Consider the following 17,226-nt stretch of genomic DNA (forward strand, 5'->3'; position numbering starts at 1 on the left):
AGTGCCTCAATTAATGAATACCTTAGATAGTGATAACAGTGATAGAAATAATGAGACAGTAATGAATTTAAATATTAAATTATCTAAACAATAACCTTGGAAGTTAGTTGTTATGGCCTCTATTACATTTTACAAAGGAGGACACTGACAAACAGAGATTAGGCAAATGACTCAGGATTATGCAGCAAATCAGTTCCAAGAGAAAAACTAGAAACTAAGATTTGTGAATCTCTGTTGTTCTCAGTTCAATAAATATAGACCTATTCTAGGAAGATAATATCACTGAATTATAATTCAAGTCACTTCAAAGTGAATTAATTCACTCTCTTCATATTCCTCACTTGTTCAACATGAAATAGTTTAACATATCACTAACCACGTGTTGCCAACAAATGATAAATTTGACTACATAAACCAAAGGGTCAAAAAAGTAACTTCAAGGGTCCAGAAGGGAATTATTATCATATAGTTTTTGGTTTATTTAGGGTTTAAAATCCACTTTCTTCTAAAGGAGTTGTGTTAGCCTTCTGAAATTAGTAAATTCATAGGGGGACAAATTCAGTGTACCTGAAAAGGTATTCTGGAAGATGCTAATAATCACATACCTATCTAGACTATAAAGGAGTAATAAACATTCTTTATAGGTCTTTGGTGATCCCAACAATATGTCTATAATATTCTCTAAAGTGAAGTAAGATAAAATAAAATGCATGTCTGTGGTCTCATTTCACTTTGTTTACAGTATTTGTATAATACTGATCATACTATAAGTAACTGTAAAGTAAGGACCATTTATAATCTTATTTGTGACACTTGGAACTAGTTCAGTAAACATTTAATTGAATTGTCTTTAGGATTTCCCAGCCATCTCTGTCCTACAACACTATATATGTTTTCTTCAGAGCTTTAGTGACAGCCACTTAAATCTTCTATTGCTGCTGAGTATACCCAGTAGATGTTTTTGGTGGACAAATCAAAGAAGACAAGGAATTGGTAGAGGCAATAAAAAATGTTTTTCACTATGTCAGTTTTTACAAAACCGGGTGACTATGTAACCAGGAATGTAAAAGTTGGGCTTATGCTGAAGGGAAGTTCAAATCAATTTACAAATGTTTATTAACTGATTCCCGTATGGAATCAGTTACCATATTAACCAATTACCAGTGCAAGGCACTGTGGAGGATTTAAGGGTCATAAGATAATCTATGCCATAGGTAAGTGTAAAACATAATTATGTAGGCAAAATATAAACACATAAAAAGAAAAGTACCAAGAGAGAGCAGTATACATGTAAGAGACACTGAAAGAGTGAGAACATTCCACTCGGGCCCCTGCATGTCCTTGTTCCTCCCAGCTGTTCCTCCCTATTCCCTCTTGCATGTGACCTGGCTCCTAACTGTTTCTTTCAGCCATTCTTGATAAAATCCAAATTGCCCAAACAGTGGCAGCTATTCTGCAAGAACAATTCCTCCCTCTCAAGAACCATCCTTAATCCACTGTTTCTGAAACTAGCTGAACTCCAGCTGAGTGCCTCTTCCTACAGTCCTATTGTTAAAAAGAATGTCCTCTGAACCTGATATCTCCTCAAACTACCGTATTTCTTCTATTTATTGGTTAATTACACACTGCCTCAATTCCTTACTGTTTATTTGCAACAAGCTTCCATCATCTTACTTTACTGCAAATGGCCTCTTGGACTCCTAATTGCAAACCTCAGTGATATTTTTCATTTTGCACCTTCTCTCTCTCTCTCTCTGTGGAATATCACTGACTACCATTTTCTTCTTGAAACTTGCCTTATGCTTAGCATCCACAACCAGATATCCTCTTACTTTGTCTGTCTCTATTGATTCGTCTTTTTAGTCCCTCTTCCTAGACATAGGCACACCCCAAAGTTATGTTCTCAGTTCTCTTCTCTTCTCTCTATGTAAGTTCTCTTGCCTCCCCCTGGCTATTCTATCCATATCCTTGGCCCTACCCCTTTCTCAAGCTGAGTCCAACATTTCCAACTGCCATACGGTGGATGTCCTTCTGTACCTCATATTCGACATATTAAAATGAAACATCATCTTTTCTCTGAAACATGATCTTCCCAATTCTGTCATCATTATTTTCCTAGTATCTAGACAAACCTAAGAGTGGTTTCCCAAGCCTCTCTTTCTTTTGTCTACCAAATACAGTCATCAAATCTCATTACTTGCCTAGAATATTGCAAAAGAATCCAATTTACACCCATCATCCAGCTTCAAGGCCCTTCATGTCTAAGACCCACATTTCCAGTCTTGCTTTCTGAAATAACTTACACTTCAATAAAACTGCAATTCTTTTTGTTACCCAAACAGGTTCTTCTCTTTTTCCTTCTGTATTTTTGTTCAATTCAGACCTTTTCCTTTATTTGAGACCATGACTTTGAATGAGTCAATAATCTTCTAGCTATTAAGTTAAATCTTTGGAGAAGTAAGAGAATTAAAAACAAATAAGATGTAGTTTCCTCTCATGTATTTGTTTTGTCAATTTTATACCAAACCCATTTGGAGAAGTGAAACCTTTTTTTAAAAAAGGTGATTTGAACATAGAAAACAAACTTATGGTTACCAAAGGGGAAAGAGTGGTAGGGAGGGATAAATTAGGAGTTTGGGATTAACATATATACACTAATATATATAAAATAGATAACCAACAAGGATCTACTGCCTACTGTATAGCACAGGGAACTATACTCAATATTTTGTCATAACCTAATAACCTATAAGGGAAAAAGAATCTGAAAAAGAATAGATATATATGTATATATACATATATATATATATGTATATAAAACTGGATCACTTTGCTGTACACCTGAAACTGACACAACATTATAAGTCAACTATACTTCAATAAAAAATAAAATAAAATAAAATAAAAATTTCAGGGGGAAAAAGTGATTTGCGAACTCGACTAGCAACTGTTTTCCCTTGGCTTTTCTCATTATTGCTGGTTTACAGGGTGATCACAAAATGACATATTTCAAACAAATTCTCTTTTATAGTAACAGTACTATATCTCACTATTATGTTAGCAACTTGCATAAATAAAAGGGTTACAAAGTATTTTCTGTATCAATGAAGATAATCTTTCCTCCTGAGTAACCACCTGCTCCTGGAAGTTGAGCTGTCACTAGAAAGCAATTAAAATTTAGTTAATATTAGTAAGAGTGAATAAACTTTGTACAAATGCGTATATAAATTAACATGGTATTTAGGCTGGTTGCAACTCTCTAGCCATGTAGCAAAGAATAATGATCCTTTAGTTTCTAAACAGCATGCTATATTTTTATATTACTAACCAGTGGTAAAATTATAAGTATTCTGCCAGCATAGTAGTAATTCAACAAAGAATGTCAATATCTTTCACAATGGGAGATATTCATGAAATTTAGTTCTCCTAAAGAAGTAGAATTTAAGTATCACTAACTTTTTTCTGTAAGAAATAATCATAAATATAATTTATGCTACATAACTCATTTAAGTAACTTTTCAATTAATGTATGTCAAAATTTTAAATGCATTTTCTTTATATGTAGTAGTTAACACTAAGGAATTACTTTACATAAAGTACATGCATTATTTCATTTATTTTTCAAAACAACCCTAAGTTTGGCACTATCATTACTCCTGTTTTACTGATGGGGAAAATCTGAAAGGTGAAGCAACTTGCCCAAGGTCACGCAGCTATTATTGGCAGAGCTATTTTGATGCCAGAATCCCCTTATTAAACACTTTTCCATGCTCCTTCTACTTAGGTCAAAGAAATGTAGTGTGATGTCTTTATGCAAAAGGAGGTATTTTTGCTTATTTTGCTTTAGAAACATTTAAGTCTTTTTTAGTTCCAACCTTACTCTATGGAAAGTAAGGAATTCTAGGCCTCAAAAGATTCTGTGACATTCTCATAAATATAATATAGAAAAGATGGAATGGGAAAAATCGAGACCATGAATGAATACCTCTCTCCACCAATACATTCATATACCCATTTACCTCCTCCGTATTTCCATTCATGTGTTCAGAGTGCAGTACATACATCACCTCAAGCATCACACATTCAAAGACCAGCTCTGGTATTTGTGTAACCATGGGCAGTTTATGTAATGTCTCTGAGTTTTAGTTTCCTTGCAAGTTTGTTCAGATTACATGAGATTATGTAAGTACCAGGCACAAAGTAGAACAGTAAGTGATAGCTATGATTATTATTGTTATTGTTATTATTGTTGTTGTTACATATCCTTACCACAGAGGGTATGAGAGAGTTGGGTTTTTCCAGTTCGAAATTCTGTGAAATGTAGAAAAAAAACATACATAGTTAATTTTTAGATATTTTCGTAAAGAATAAATATGGCCTCAGAGTATGGTTTTCTTTTCCAACTGTCAAATCTCACACATAAAGTACCTCTGTGTCATGAATGGATTCTGCGTATATGAATACCAGTAGTAAAAACAACTTTTAAAAGGTTTTCTTTTTCAGAACTGTCCTTTAGATAATAATTAACTTAAACCAAATTTTCCTTAAGAATAGTTATATAAATGAAAGTTTAAGACTCCACCACAGGAATGAGAGCCTGGGGTTCTCCCACTGACCTGAGATCCTCAGGGGGGATCCCAGAGGGATCCTCAGATTGGTGGTATTCCCTAGCTACGAACAAAAGCAAATTCTCTCCAGAGAGAAATGTCCCCACTCACCAATTTAGGTCTATTGAACTCCAACAGATTAAAATCAAGAAATAAGCTCACAAATATCAATGAATACAACAGCAGGAAAGCCATTAAGACTGAGAGTCAACTGAAATAATTAAACACAGATTTATTTCTCCAAGTCAACAGAAACATCAACACCAAAAAAACAAAACAAAACAAAAAAACGGGACTTCCCTGGTGGTCCAGGGGTTAAGACTCCACGCTCCCAATGCAGGAGGCCCGGGCTCCATCCCAGGTCAGGGAACTAGATCCTGCATGCTGCAACTAAGAGCCCACATGCTGCAACTAAAAGATCCCGTGTGCTGCAACTAAGACCTGATGCAGCCAAATAAATAAATAAATAAAATAAATATTAAAAAAAAAAAAAGCAACAACCAAAAAACGGATTTAGTTCTCTGAGGACTGAAAATACTGGAACTGTCAGGAATAGTACGTAACATAGCTATGCATGAACTTTTTTTTTTTTTTTTTGACCACACTGTGCGGCCCGTGGGATTCTTGTTCCCCAACCAGGGACCAAACCTGGGCCCTTGGCAGTGAGAGCGCAGAGTCCTAACCACTGGACCGCCAGGGAATTCCTGACTTTTTTTTTTTAATAGAGGATACAATAAGGGAAGGGAAATCCATTCTCTATGTTCCTGAAACATGTATTTCTTAGAAATAAGATCGGTCTCATTATACAACTACCCCCTGAAGGTATGAGAGAAAAAAATTCTAATCTCTTCTATAGGAATCAGAGATAAAAAGATGAAAAATGACAATAAAACTCATCTGTTAATGTTGGAATATATTTTAATTGCAGCCCAGAATGATCTTGCATTATGATAACTGATATTTCACAAGTTCCAAAATAGATACAATTTACAATTGACTACTTAATTATATATATATGGGTGTGTATATATACACATATTTTTCATATAACAAAATATTAAGGTTCTACCTACCTCCAAAAGCTTCTGTGATTGCCATGCTTTCAATTCCACCTCCTAGCAACTTACTAGAAATAGAAAGTAAGCTTTAGTAACGGGAACAGAAATAGAGATATCAAGAAAGGAGAAAGTGCTAATATCATTAGTATCATTTATATCTATCTATATATCTTTCTATCTGTCCAACATGAACAGGAATTCTTGGCTGAATAAACGGCTTCCCACCTGTTTAGATCACAGGTTATACTGTGTATGGGCAGGGGGATCAACAAAACAATTTATAAGCCCTGTTGTTCTTACTCCTGTGTACCAATAGGAAATGGGCTATGCAGGGCTTATATTTCAGTAATTCTAAAGAACTGAACTGGAGTGCGAATAAATGATTTTAGTTATTAATTGGGTTTTTCATATTGTGCTGGGACTATGTTTCTAAAAGTCAACTGAATATCCAATTTTTTTTAATGTACTGAAAAACATGAAAAATAGATTTTAGGAGAACCCAGTGATTGTCACCATTACTGGCTTATCTCACACAAACCAAATTCTATGAAGAACATGTCAGAATAGAAAATATTCAAAGACGTGACAGGTAACGCTAGCAGACAGAAGAATAACTGTCAGATTTTGACAGTATGCACTTAACTGGTAATGCAGTGATTCAGCGCATTTAATACATACTCTTGATATGGAAAGACCTAAAGTTAATTAATCTCATTCATTCATTTAATGCAACAAATATTAATTATGGCAATTGTGCTAAGACCTGGTAAGAGCACTTTTAAAATCTTTGTAGTTATTTATTTATTTATTAATTTATTTATTTTTGGCTGCGTTGGGTCTTTGTTGCTGTGCACCGGCTTTCTCTAGTTGCGGTGAGCGGGGGCTACTCTTCGTTGTGGCGCACGGGCTTCTCATTGCAGTGGCTTCTCTTGTTGCAGAGCACGGGCTCTAGGTGCATGGGCTTCAGTAGTTGCAGCACGTGGGCTCAGTAGTTGTGGCTCACAGGCCCTAGAGCACAGGCTCAGACAATAACAGACAATAAACATAATAATAAACACAATAACAGACAATAACATAAGTAAAATGTGTGGTATGTCAGTTGTTATTAAATGGTATGGATAAAAATTAGATCCAGAAAGGGGATAAGATGTGCTGAGGATGAAGATGGGGAGTTTTCGAATAAATTTTCAAATAAATTGATCAGAGAAGGCCTTAGTGAGAAGTGGACATTTTAGCAAAGACCTGAAAAACCTGACAGCAAGTCATGAACGTAATGACGAAAGAGTGTTCCGGGCAGAGGGAATGCTAAGTGCAAAGGCCCTGAGGTGGGAGTGTATCTGGCATGTTCTAGGAATAGCAAAGAAGTTAGTGTGGTTGGTACATAGTAAACCACAAGATGAATTAAAGATGAGCTTAGATTTGAGATTAGAGAGGATTTTGGCTTTTGCTCTGAGTGAGATGGGGTCATTAGGGTGTTTTGGGCAGAGGAGTGTTATGATCTCACCTATGTTTTAATTTTTATTTTTAAATTTTTTTTAATTTTTATTTATGGCTGTGTTGGGTCTTCGTTTCTGTGCGAGGGCTTTCTCTAGTTGCGGCAAGTGGGGGCCACTCTTCATCGTGGTGCGCGGGCCTCTCACTATCGCGGCCTCTCTTGTTGCGGAGCACAGGCTCCAGACGCGCAGGCTCAGTAGTTGTGGCTCACGGGCCCAGCTGCTCCGTGGCATGTGGGATCTTCCCAGACCAGGGCTCGAACCCGTGTCCCTGCATTGGCAGGCAGATTCTCAACCACTGCGCCACCAGGGAAGCCCTGACCTATGTTTTAAAAGGATTATTCTGGCTCCTATGTGAAGAATAAATGGTAGGGGCAAGGTCTAAAGGAGGGAAGTTAGTTAGAAGTTATTATTAATAATCCAGAAGAGATACTAATAGGTGTTTTAGACCAGTGAGGTAACAAAGGAGAAGGTGGTGAGAAGAAATTGAATTCGTATTTCTTCTCTTTCTCTGTACATATATAGACACAAATAGAAAAAAAAAAAAAAATATATATATATATACACACACATATATATAAACTTTCTATTATGGACAATTTCAAACATACAAAAGTAGACAAAAACAGTATAATAATGAACCTTCATGTACCTATAACTCAGCTTCAAAAATTATCAGCTATGAACTCATGGTCAACCTTTTTTCATATAAACCTCCAACCACTTCCCTCCCTTTTCATATTACTTTAAGCACATTCTAGGCAACATATCATTTCATCCTAACTATTTCAGTAGGTATCTCTACAAGATGAAGACTCTTATTTTTAACATAACTGTATTACCATTATCACACTTAAAAAATTAGTAATTCCTTAATATCAACTATCTAGTAAGTGTTCAATTTTCAGTCTCATATGTCTTATTATCCGTGTGTGTTTGAATCAGTATCCAAAATAAGATCCACATATTGGGATTAAGTGACATGTCTTTTAAATCTCTTTTAATCTCTAGGTCTTCTCCCTGATTCCATCTCTTTTTTTTTTATTCCTTATAGTTTATTTGTTGAAGAAACTGGTTGGTTTTTTTTAATATAAGGATTGTTTTGTTTTTTATAAATTTATTTATTTTTATTTATTTATTTTTGGTTGCGCTGGGTCTTCGTAGCTGCGCGGTCTTTCTTTAGCTGCTGCAAGCGGGGGCTACTCTTCTCTGCAGTGCGCGGTCTTCTCATTGCGGTGGCTTCTCTTGTTGCAGAGCATGTGCTCTAGGCACGCGGGCTTCAATAGTTGTGGCATGCAGGCTCAGTAGTTGTGGCGCACGGGCTTAGTTGCTCCGCGGCATGTGGGATCTTCCTGGACCAGGGCTCGAACCCGTGTCCCCTGCATTGGCAGGCGGATTCTTAACCACTGCGCCACCAGGGAAGCCCGGTTGGTTTGTTCTGACTAAATATATTTGAAGGTAGAGCAGCCAGGATTTGTTAATAGATTAGAGTTAGGGTGTGAGAGGGGAAAAGAGGTGCTAAGGATGACACTAAGGTTTCAGATCTGAGGATCAAAAAGAGCTCAGGATGAGGGAGATTTTAGGAGGAGCAGATCTGGGGCAAAGATCAGAAGTTTGGTTTCAGACCTGTGAAGTCTGAGCTGCCTAGCAGACATTCAAGTGGAGGCATATTTGACTATGAACTCTTTTTTTCTTGCAGTTTTTTGTGAGGTCAGGGTTTTGAGGAATACTTTGAAGAAATACTGCTTTTGTTCAAATTGATCTTGGCCACTGCTCTGACTTATGAAACAGTAACTCTGCCTACTAAGGTAGAGAAAAAAAACCACATTCTAGTCAACTTGCATTGGGAAGATGATGACTATGTCTCAGGAATCATAAGATGATAAATAAAAAGGGAATTTAAAACTGCTGAGGCTGAAGAGCAAAACCAACACTGCATTATTTCTTCTAAAATATTCACTCTAACAACCGATTTTTAAGTAAAACCAAAAGTGAAATGGAATTTCCTTCATCAATGGAGAAGAAAAGGGAAATGAAAAGTTAAACTAATTTTTTAAATGGTTTATAGATTAATATAGGCTGATTTAGAAACTACTTATATTTTGGGTCTGAATTTCTTGTAAGAAATTTAATCCTGTTTTTACAAGCAGTCTGGAATTTATTTGCTTCAGTTGCCTTTTGAGAAAAAAAAAAAAAACTTCTGCAAAATAGGAAGCTATTTCTACTACTTATAGTCAAAATAACAACCTGGGGCTTCCCTGGTGGTGCAGTGGTTGAGAGTCCGCCTGCCAATGCAGGGGACACGGGTTCGAGCCCTGGTCTGGGAGGATCCCACATGCCGCGGAGCAACTAGGCCCGTGAGCCACAACAACTGAGCCTGCGCGTCTGGAGCCTGTGCTCCGCAGCAAGAGAGGCCGCGACAGTGAGAGGCCCGCGCGCTGCGATGAAGAGTGGCCCCCACTTGCCGCAACTAGAGAAAGCCCTCGCGCAGAAACGAAGACCCAACACAGCCAAAAAAATAAAATAAATAAATAAATAAGTCAGGAGCGCTTTAAAAAAAAACCTAACCCATGAAGGATTTTAAGTCCTTATAAAAAAGCTACAGTAATCAAGACAGTATGGTACTGGCACAAAAAAAGAAATATAGATCAATGAAACAGGATAGAAAGCCCAGAGATAAACCCACGCACATATGGTCACCTTATCTTTGACAAAGGGAGCAAGAATATACAATGGAGAAAAGACAGTCTCTTCAATAAGTGGTGCTGGGAAAACTGGACAGCTATATGTAAAAGAATGAAATTAGAATACTCCCTAACACCATACACAAAAATAAACTCAAAATGGATTAGAGACCTAAATATAAGACTGGACACTATAAAACTCTTAGAGGAAAACATAGGAAGAACACTCTTTGACATAAATCACAGCAAGATCTTTTTTGATCCACCTCCTAGAGTAATGGAAATAAAAACAAAAATAAACAAGTGGGACCTAATGAAACTTCAAAGCTTTTGCACAGCAAAGGAAACCATAAACAAGACGAAAAGACAACCCTCAGAATGGGAGAAAATATTTGCAAATGAATCAACGGACAAAGGATTAATCTCCAAAATATATAAACAGCTCATTCAGCTCAATATTAAAGAAACAAACACCCCAATCCAAAGATGGGCAGAAGACCTAAATAGACATTTCTCCAAAGAAGACATACAGACGGCCACGAAGCACATGAAAAGATGCTCAACATCACTAATTATTAGAGAAATGCAAATCAAAACTACAATGAGGTATCACCTCACTCCTGTTAGAATGGGCATCATCAGAAAATCTACAAACAACAAATGCTGGAGAGGGTGTGGAGAAAAGGGAACCCTCTTGCACTGTTGGTGGGAATGTAAATTGATACAGCCACTATGGAGAACAATATGGAGGTTCCTTAAAAAACTAAAAACAGAATTACCATATGACCCAGCAATCCCACTACTGGGCATATACCCAGAGAAAACCGTAATTCAAAAAGACGCATGCACCCGAATGTTCATCGCAGCACTATTTACAATAGCCAGGTCATGGAAGCAACCTAAATGCCCATCAACAGACGAATGGATAAAGAAGAGGTGGTACATATATACAATGGAATATTACTCAGCCATAAAAAGGAACGAAATTGAGTCATTTGTTGAGACGTGGATGGATCTAGAGACTGTCATACAGAGTGAAGTAAGTCAGAAAGAGAAAAACAAATATCGTATATTAATGCATGTATGTGGAACCTAGAAAAATGGTACAGATGAGCCAGTTTGCAGGGCAGAAGTTGAGACACAGATGTAGAGAATGGAAATATGGACACCAACGGGGGAAAACTGCGGTGGGGTGGGGATGGTGGTGTGCTGAATTGGGCGATTGGGATTGACATGTATACACTGATGTGTATAAAATTGATGCCTAATAAGAACCTGCAGTATAAAAAAACAAACAAAACAACTAATACTAAACTTTCATTGGGTTATTTGTATGGAAATATGTTAATATAAATGTTTCAGACATTACATGAAATTTCTAAAAATCTTATATTTGTATGTGTATGGAAATATGTATGGAAATATGTTAATATAAATGTTTCAGACATTACATGAAATTTCTAAAAATCTTATATGTTCTGGTATAATGTTATATGTAATAATCCTAGTTATTACTTTAAAATGTATATCTCAGAAATAACTAATTTTCTTGTCAACTGCATTATTATGAACTTTCATCAAATCTTTAACCGTGGTCATTTTTAAGTCTTTTGTCATTTACAGACAGTTCTGGGTGTACTCTGATGATTTTGCAAATATGTTCCTATAAAAGGGTTTCATCTTCAAGAAATTCATGGAAAAGACTCTGACAAGTACAGGTTTCTGGTAACTGACTGTACTGCTGAACTGAATGAATAAGCATTTTCAGAACTCTAATGAAAAACTGATGAACTCATAAAAGTGCTAACAAAAGATCAAGATGAAAAAAAAAAATTAATTACATGGGACTGAGTGAACTGATGAGGATGAGTATAATTTTTGTGACTTTCTGTCTGAATTAAAAAAAAAAAATCCCACAAGGACTCAGAGGCAAAGAATATACAAATCAATTTTCACTGCAAAGTAAAGGAGCTGTTACAGTGGAGGATTACTGGACTGAATGTCAATATTATGACATAGTATGAGTGTGTTTCATGTTTGGTAATTGCAATCATTGTTGCTTTTGTTGTGGTCATCCATGTACAATGCTTGGTGTCAGTCTATCTCTTGTAAAAATAAAATACAGTGTGTGTGTGTGTGTGTGTGTGTGTGTGTGTGTGTGTGTGTGAAAAAAAAAAAAAAATAACAACCTGGATAGAGGAAAAGAAATACAGTATTCCAAAGATTGTGCTTAGTGGTTATAAAAAATATGAGATACATACTCAAATTCCTGGCTCCCAGTGCTGATATGGAAAACCATCTTCCTCTTTTCACTATACTCAAATGCAGTCAGGAATCCTGGTTCCTACAGAAAGACAAAAGAAAAAGTTCAAAAAGGGTATAAGATGATGGTTTTAATTTCAAATCCCACCAAAAGCTATATACTTGATTACCAGGGTCATCATTTGATATAAGCTACAGTTCATTTGTCTTTGAAGGCAGCACAAGATCATGGTTAAGAACATAGGCTCTTATCTTAAAATAGATAACCTTGTTAATAGATAACAAGGACCTACTGTATAACACAGGGAACTCTGCTCAATATTCTGTAATAACCTAAATGGGAAAAGAATTTGAAAAAGAATAGAAAAAAATAGATTAATTAAATTAAAAAAAAAAAGACTGCAATGATGACATTTCTTAGGACACCTTTGGATTAATCATGAAAACAACAACTCTCTGGGTATCTTCCGGCAGCGTTTAGTAAATATATAAACTATATGAGTTACTGTAAATATATGTTGACAGAATTATTCTTGCTTGCTTCCAGGTGACCTCTAAAAATGGTTCGCTATTCACTTGACCCAGAAAACCCCACAAAATCATGCAAATCAAGAGGTTCAAATCTTCGTGTTCACTTTAAGAACACTCGTGAAACTGCCCAGGCCATTAAGGGTATGCATATCCGAAAAGCCACCAAGTACTTGAAGGGTGTCACTTTAAAGAAGCAATGTGTAGGGGTGGGATAGGGAGGGTGCGAGGGAGGGAGATGAAAGAGGGAAGAGATATGGGAACATATGTATATGTATAACTGATTCACTTTGTTATAAAGCAGAAACTAACACACCATTGTAAAGCAATTATACTCCAATAAAGATGTTAAAAAAAAAAAAAAAAAAGAAGCAATGTGTGCCATTCGGACTTTACAATGGTGGAGCTGGTAGGTGTGCCCAGGCAAAACAGTGGGGCTGGACTCAGGGTTGGTGGCCCAAAAAGAGTGCTGAATTTTTACTGCACATGCTCAAAAATGCAGAGAGTAATGCTGAACTTAAGGGCTTAGATGTAGATTCTCTGGTCATTGAGCACATCCAGGTGAACAAAGCCCCCAAGATGTGGCGCAGGACTTACAGAGCTTATGGTCGGATCAACCCATACATGAGCTCTCCCTGCCATATTGAGATGATCCTTATTGAAAAAGAACAGATTGTTCCTAAACTAGAAGAGGAGGCTACACAGAAGAAAAAGATATTCCAGAAGAAACTGAAGAAACAAAAACTATGGTCTGGGGATAAATGCTGCAAAAAAATAAATGCAAATAAAAGTAAAAAAAAAAAAAAAAAAGAGTTAAAATAAAATTTAAAAATTAAAAAAAAAAGAGTTATGGGGAAGGGATGGTGGTAATGGCTGCAACAACAACGTGAATGTATTTAATACCACTGAACTGTATACCTAAAAATGATTAAGATAGTAAATTTTATGTTGTGTATTTTACCACAATAAAAAAAAGAAAAAATTAAAAAAAAAAAAAAAAAAGAACACAGGCTCTTGAGCCACCCTACCAAGGTTCAAAATATGTCTCTAATACTTATTAACTGTGTGATGTCAGGTAAACTACTTAATCTTGCTGTACTTTGGCTTCCTCTTTTGGGTCAAATGGGGATAATAGTGTCTCTTTCATAGGTGAGTTGTAAGGATTAAATGAGATATATTTATGGCATAAAGTAGAATCGTACTTAACTAAGTGATTCAGTTGATTTCATTCAATAGCATCATTTCCCCCAGCTCTAGAAGTTGGAAGGAGCACAGGAATTTCAGTTTTCAATATTCATGATACAATATTTTTCATGTTAGATATACTACATATTGGTTGAATTAATGAGCTACAGCTGATGCAGTGTTATAACTAGTGAAAATAGGTCCTGATGTGGTCTAATGTATTCCCCTCTTTGTTTTATACTATGACAGTGGTTCTCAAACTTCAGAGAACTTGAAGTGGGGGAAAAGCCCATGCCCAATCCTAATTCAATGAGCCTGGGCCTCTGTGTTCTTTACAAGCCACTCCAGATGATTCTGATACATACCACTGTACTGTGAAGTTAACTGTCTCTCTCTGTCTCTGTCTGTCTCTCCCTCTATGTCTCAATCGCTTTTTCTTTCTTTCAGAATAAACAGCTTTAGTTAAGAAAGGATAAGACTCTTGGTGCATTAGTAGGTACATGAGAAGGAGAGAGGTTCTTTTCTTTGGTAATAGAATTATTTTCCAAAGAAAAGAAGACTAATGCCTAGGAGCTATAAAGTAGCAGTTTCCCAAACCCTGGGTACTGCTCTAGGGCTTCATTAGATACCCTGGCAGTTATGGAACTGACTTGCAGGTATACTGCCCAAGAGTACTCAGAAGGTAAAGCAACTGAGCTGTGTTCAGAGCAGTTCACTTGGGTCCTCTCCAAGCTCAGGACCACATTGCATCACTCTCATGCCTCGACTGCCTCTGGGGAAGGAAACCGGATGGCTGTCAGTGAAGAGACTTTCTAGGACTTGGTGGGAATGAGAGCCTCACATACACATGTAGAAATGGAGAAGCCTGCTCTTCTGCAAAGAGGGAGACTTTGCCTTTCTGTATATTCGTATTTCCAGAGCTGGTGCTTCCAGTGGCCCCAGCTCTACACAAAAGCTTGGGTCAAAGGCATGTGTTTTTGCTTGGAGCCTCTCAGCTGCATAGGTCTCTTGCGTTCTATGGGCCCAGCTACAAGGTATAGGTTTCACTTAGCTTTAAGCTCAGGTGCCTCAGTGAGCACATTCTTGGTCATATCTATCTTAACTGCACACATGTAGACCCAGCCACTGCTGTCGTTTTCAAATGCAATGCTCTCTTATCAAATGCCTATAGCAGGAGAGAGCAACTTCTTTGTTGCTGAGCACTTCACAACAGCCATAGATACAATGTTTGAGGAGATAAGACAAAAATAAGAAGGAGGAAGATAAAAAATATGAAAAGGAGGGAATTCCCTGGCAGTCCAGTGGCTAGGACTTGGTACTCTCACTGCCCGGGGACCGAGGTTCAATCCCTGGTCCCGGAACTAGGATCCTGCAAGTCACGTGGTATGGCCAAAAAAAAAAAAAAAAAAAGAAAAGGAGAAGGAAAGGCAGAGACACAGAAAGGGAAAAAAGTAATATAAGGGGAGACAAAAAGAAAAGTTTTGGTAAAAAATAATTACCTTCATAGTTTTCCAGGTCTCTTAACCCTGTCTCATTCTTTCAGAAATTAATTGCTTTGAAACCGACATGATGAAAAGTTAACATGGGGCGTATAATATCTTGTGATCTACAGGAATTCAGAGTTCTCACAATAGTTTCTACTGTACATAATGAGAAAGGCTACAGAGACTCACAGGGCCCTTCTAAGCTAAAACAACAAAGAATGGATTTTGCTTACAATAAGCTTGTTGGCTGCTTCTTTAATCTTGTCCACTTTTGCTTCTGAGAGCCCTTTGACATTGCATAGCGCTCTTCTTGTTGTCATTTGTATCCCTTTGATGGTACAGATGCCTACTGACTTCAGTTTCTTAATGTCAGCCACATTCTGTAAGTAAAAGAATGGGTGCAGCAGATTGAGAAAATGCCAGCCTGAAAGGCTCCCATACTATGTCATGTGCTTTTGTGTCCATCTACTTCCATCATGATGCCAATTTTATACAAGCAGCCAGGTGGAACCCACCCACCATGTAGCCAAATGTTCTGGAAATATCTGAGTAGAACATACCCAGCATGATGCCAAATGTTCTGGCTGTGCCCTGATTTCCCAAGAATGTTAGTGAGACCATGGCAATGTAACAAGGAATTCAAAAGAAAATTCTGTTGGTAGGAAAGCTAACAAATTTATCACACGTTCACCCCCTCAGTTCAGCTCCTTCCTTCTACAGAACTTCATTACCAAAATGTTCTTTAAAATTTTTTCAAAGATTTTTTTCTTTACCCTTGGAGAATGCAAATAACTACATAACCAAAAGACCAGGATTTTCTCTTGCTCCAATTTTCTAAATTCAACTGAAAAAGATTAAATGTGAGGGCTTCAAAGGGTAATGTCAGAGAAGTTTTACTGCCAACTGATTGCTATTGAATTCATCTAGCTAGTTACTTAAAGTCTTGATTTCTGTCAACGTCATTTAATCACATGACACAGAAGGTGAATTTTCTGTTGATGAAAACAGTAGGTAGCTCTGAATGCCTCCAGCTGGACCAGTGGTTCTCAACTGGGGGCAATTTTGCCCCCTGGGGACACTTGACAATATCTGGAGAAATTTTTGGTTGTCACAACTAGAGAGTTGCTACTGGCATATAGTGAGTGGTTAGGAGTCAGGGGTGCTGCTAAACACCCTAAAATGCACAGGACAGTCTCCCACAACAAAGAATTACCCAGTCCCAAATGCCAATAGAGTCAAGCCCGAGAAACTCTAAAATGGACAATTTCACACAGCATTGAAAAAATACTTACAATTCCATGTTTTTGTAACAGGTCAATGTCTTGAAACAAAGATTCCTAAAGGACATGGAACAGAAAAAAAGGAGTGTTGATTCTTCATATCCACTGTTTCCATATTTTAAAGAGTTAATTCAGTATTATGAGTCACTCCAAAATGCCTCAAATTCCACTTCTCTAGACAGACTGAGGTAGGATCAATAATGCTTTTTCAAACACATTGTTACATACTTAAAAGAAGTGCCAACACTGAAAGCGCTGCGAAGCCCAACAGGCACTCGTGATCTTAGTTCCCCGACCAGGGATCGAACCCGAGTCCCCTGTAGTGGACGCACGGAGTCCTAACCACTGGACCACCAGAGAAGTCCCATGGCCTCTCCAAATTTTTAAGACCTTAATCCAAAAGAGTGGAACAGCACAATCTATTTTTAAATATGTTTTCTCAGTCTTCTTCCCCACCAGACCGTGCACTCCTTCCTCTGCTATTCAGTACCAGTAAGCATAGGTACCAGTATGGCCATACCAGTTGTTAAATTATTAAAATAGTTTCATGCCAGCTGCTAAGTAGCTAATCTTAGCACCCCTTGCCAAACAAGTTGTTACATATTTGTGATATTGCCTCTCTCCAGAACTATGTTTTATTTCTAA

At 37.2% G+C, this 17,226-nt stretch overlaps 1 protein-coding gene and 1 pseudogene across 5 annotated transcripts in view; one reads left to right on the plus strand and one right to left on the minus strand.

Annotated features, from left to right (window-relative positions):
• DMC1 (DNA meiotic recombinase 1) overlaps positions 1-17,226 on the minus strand; it is a 45,186-nt gene that overhangs the window by 26,178 nt on the left and 1,782 nt on the right. For all 4 annotated transcript variants that reach the window (XR_014233787.1, XM_082352795.1, XM_082352796.1 and 1 more), the window contains 6 exons: positions 16,594-16,638; positions 15,535-15,681; positions 12,104-12,186; positions 5,681-5,733; positions 4,270-4,311; positions 3,087-3,159 (listed from right to left, as the gene is read on the minus strand). Coding sequence is in view for 3 of the 4 variants with exons in the window: in XM_082352795.1 (XP_082208921.1) it covers positions 3,087-3,159; positions 4,270-4,311; positions 5,681-5,733; positions 12,104-12,186; positions 15,535-15,681; positions 16,594-16,638 (443 nt within the window). In the remaining variant the exon portion in view is untranslated. The remainder of the gene's footprint in view (positions 1-3,086; positions 3,160-4,269; positions 4,312-5,680; positions 5,734-12,103; positions 12,187-15,534; positions 15,682-16,593; positions 16,639-17,226) is intronic.
• Positions 12,027-15,627, plus strand: LOC309610244 (large ribosomal subunit protein uL22-like; annotated as a pseudogene). Its single transcript has 2 exons — positions 12,027-12,829; positions 13,005-15,627. The product of its transcript is annotated as a large ribosomal subunit protein uL22-like (transcript).

Source organism: Balaenoptera borealis (genome assembly GCF_965194805.1).
Source record: "Balaenoptera borealis genome assembly, chromosome: 13".
Classification (NCBI taxonomy): Eukaryota; Metazoa; Chordata; class Mammalia; order Artiodactyla; family Balaenopteridae; genus Balaenoptera; species Balaenoptera borealis.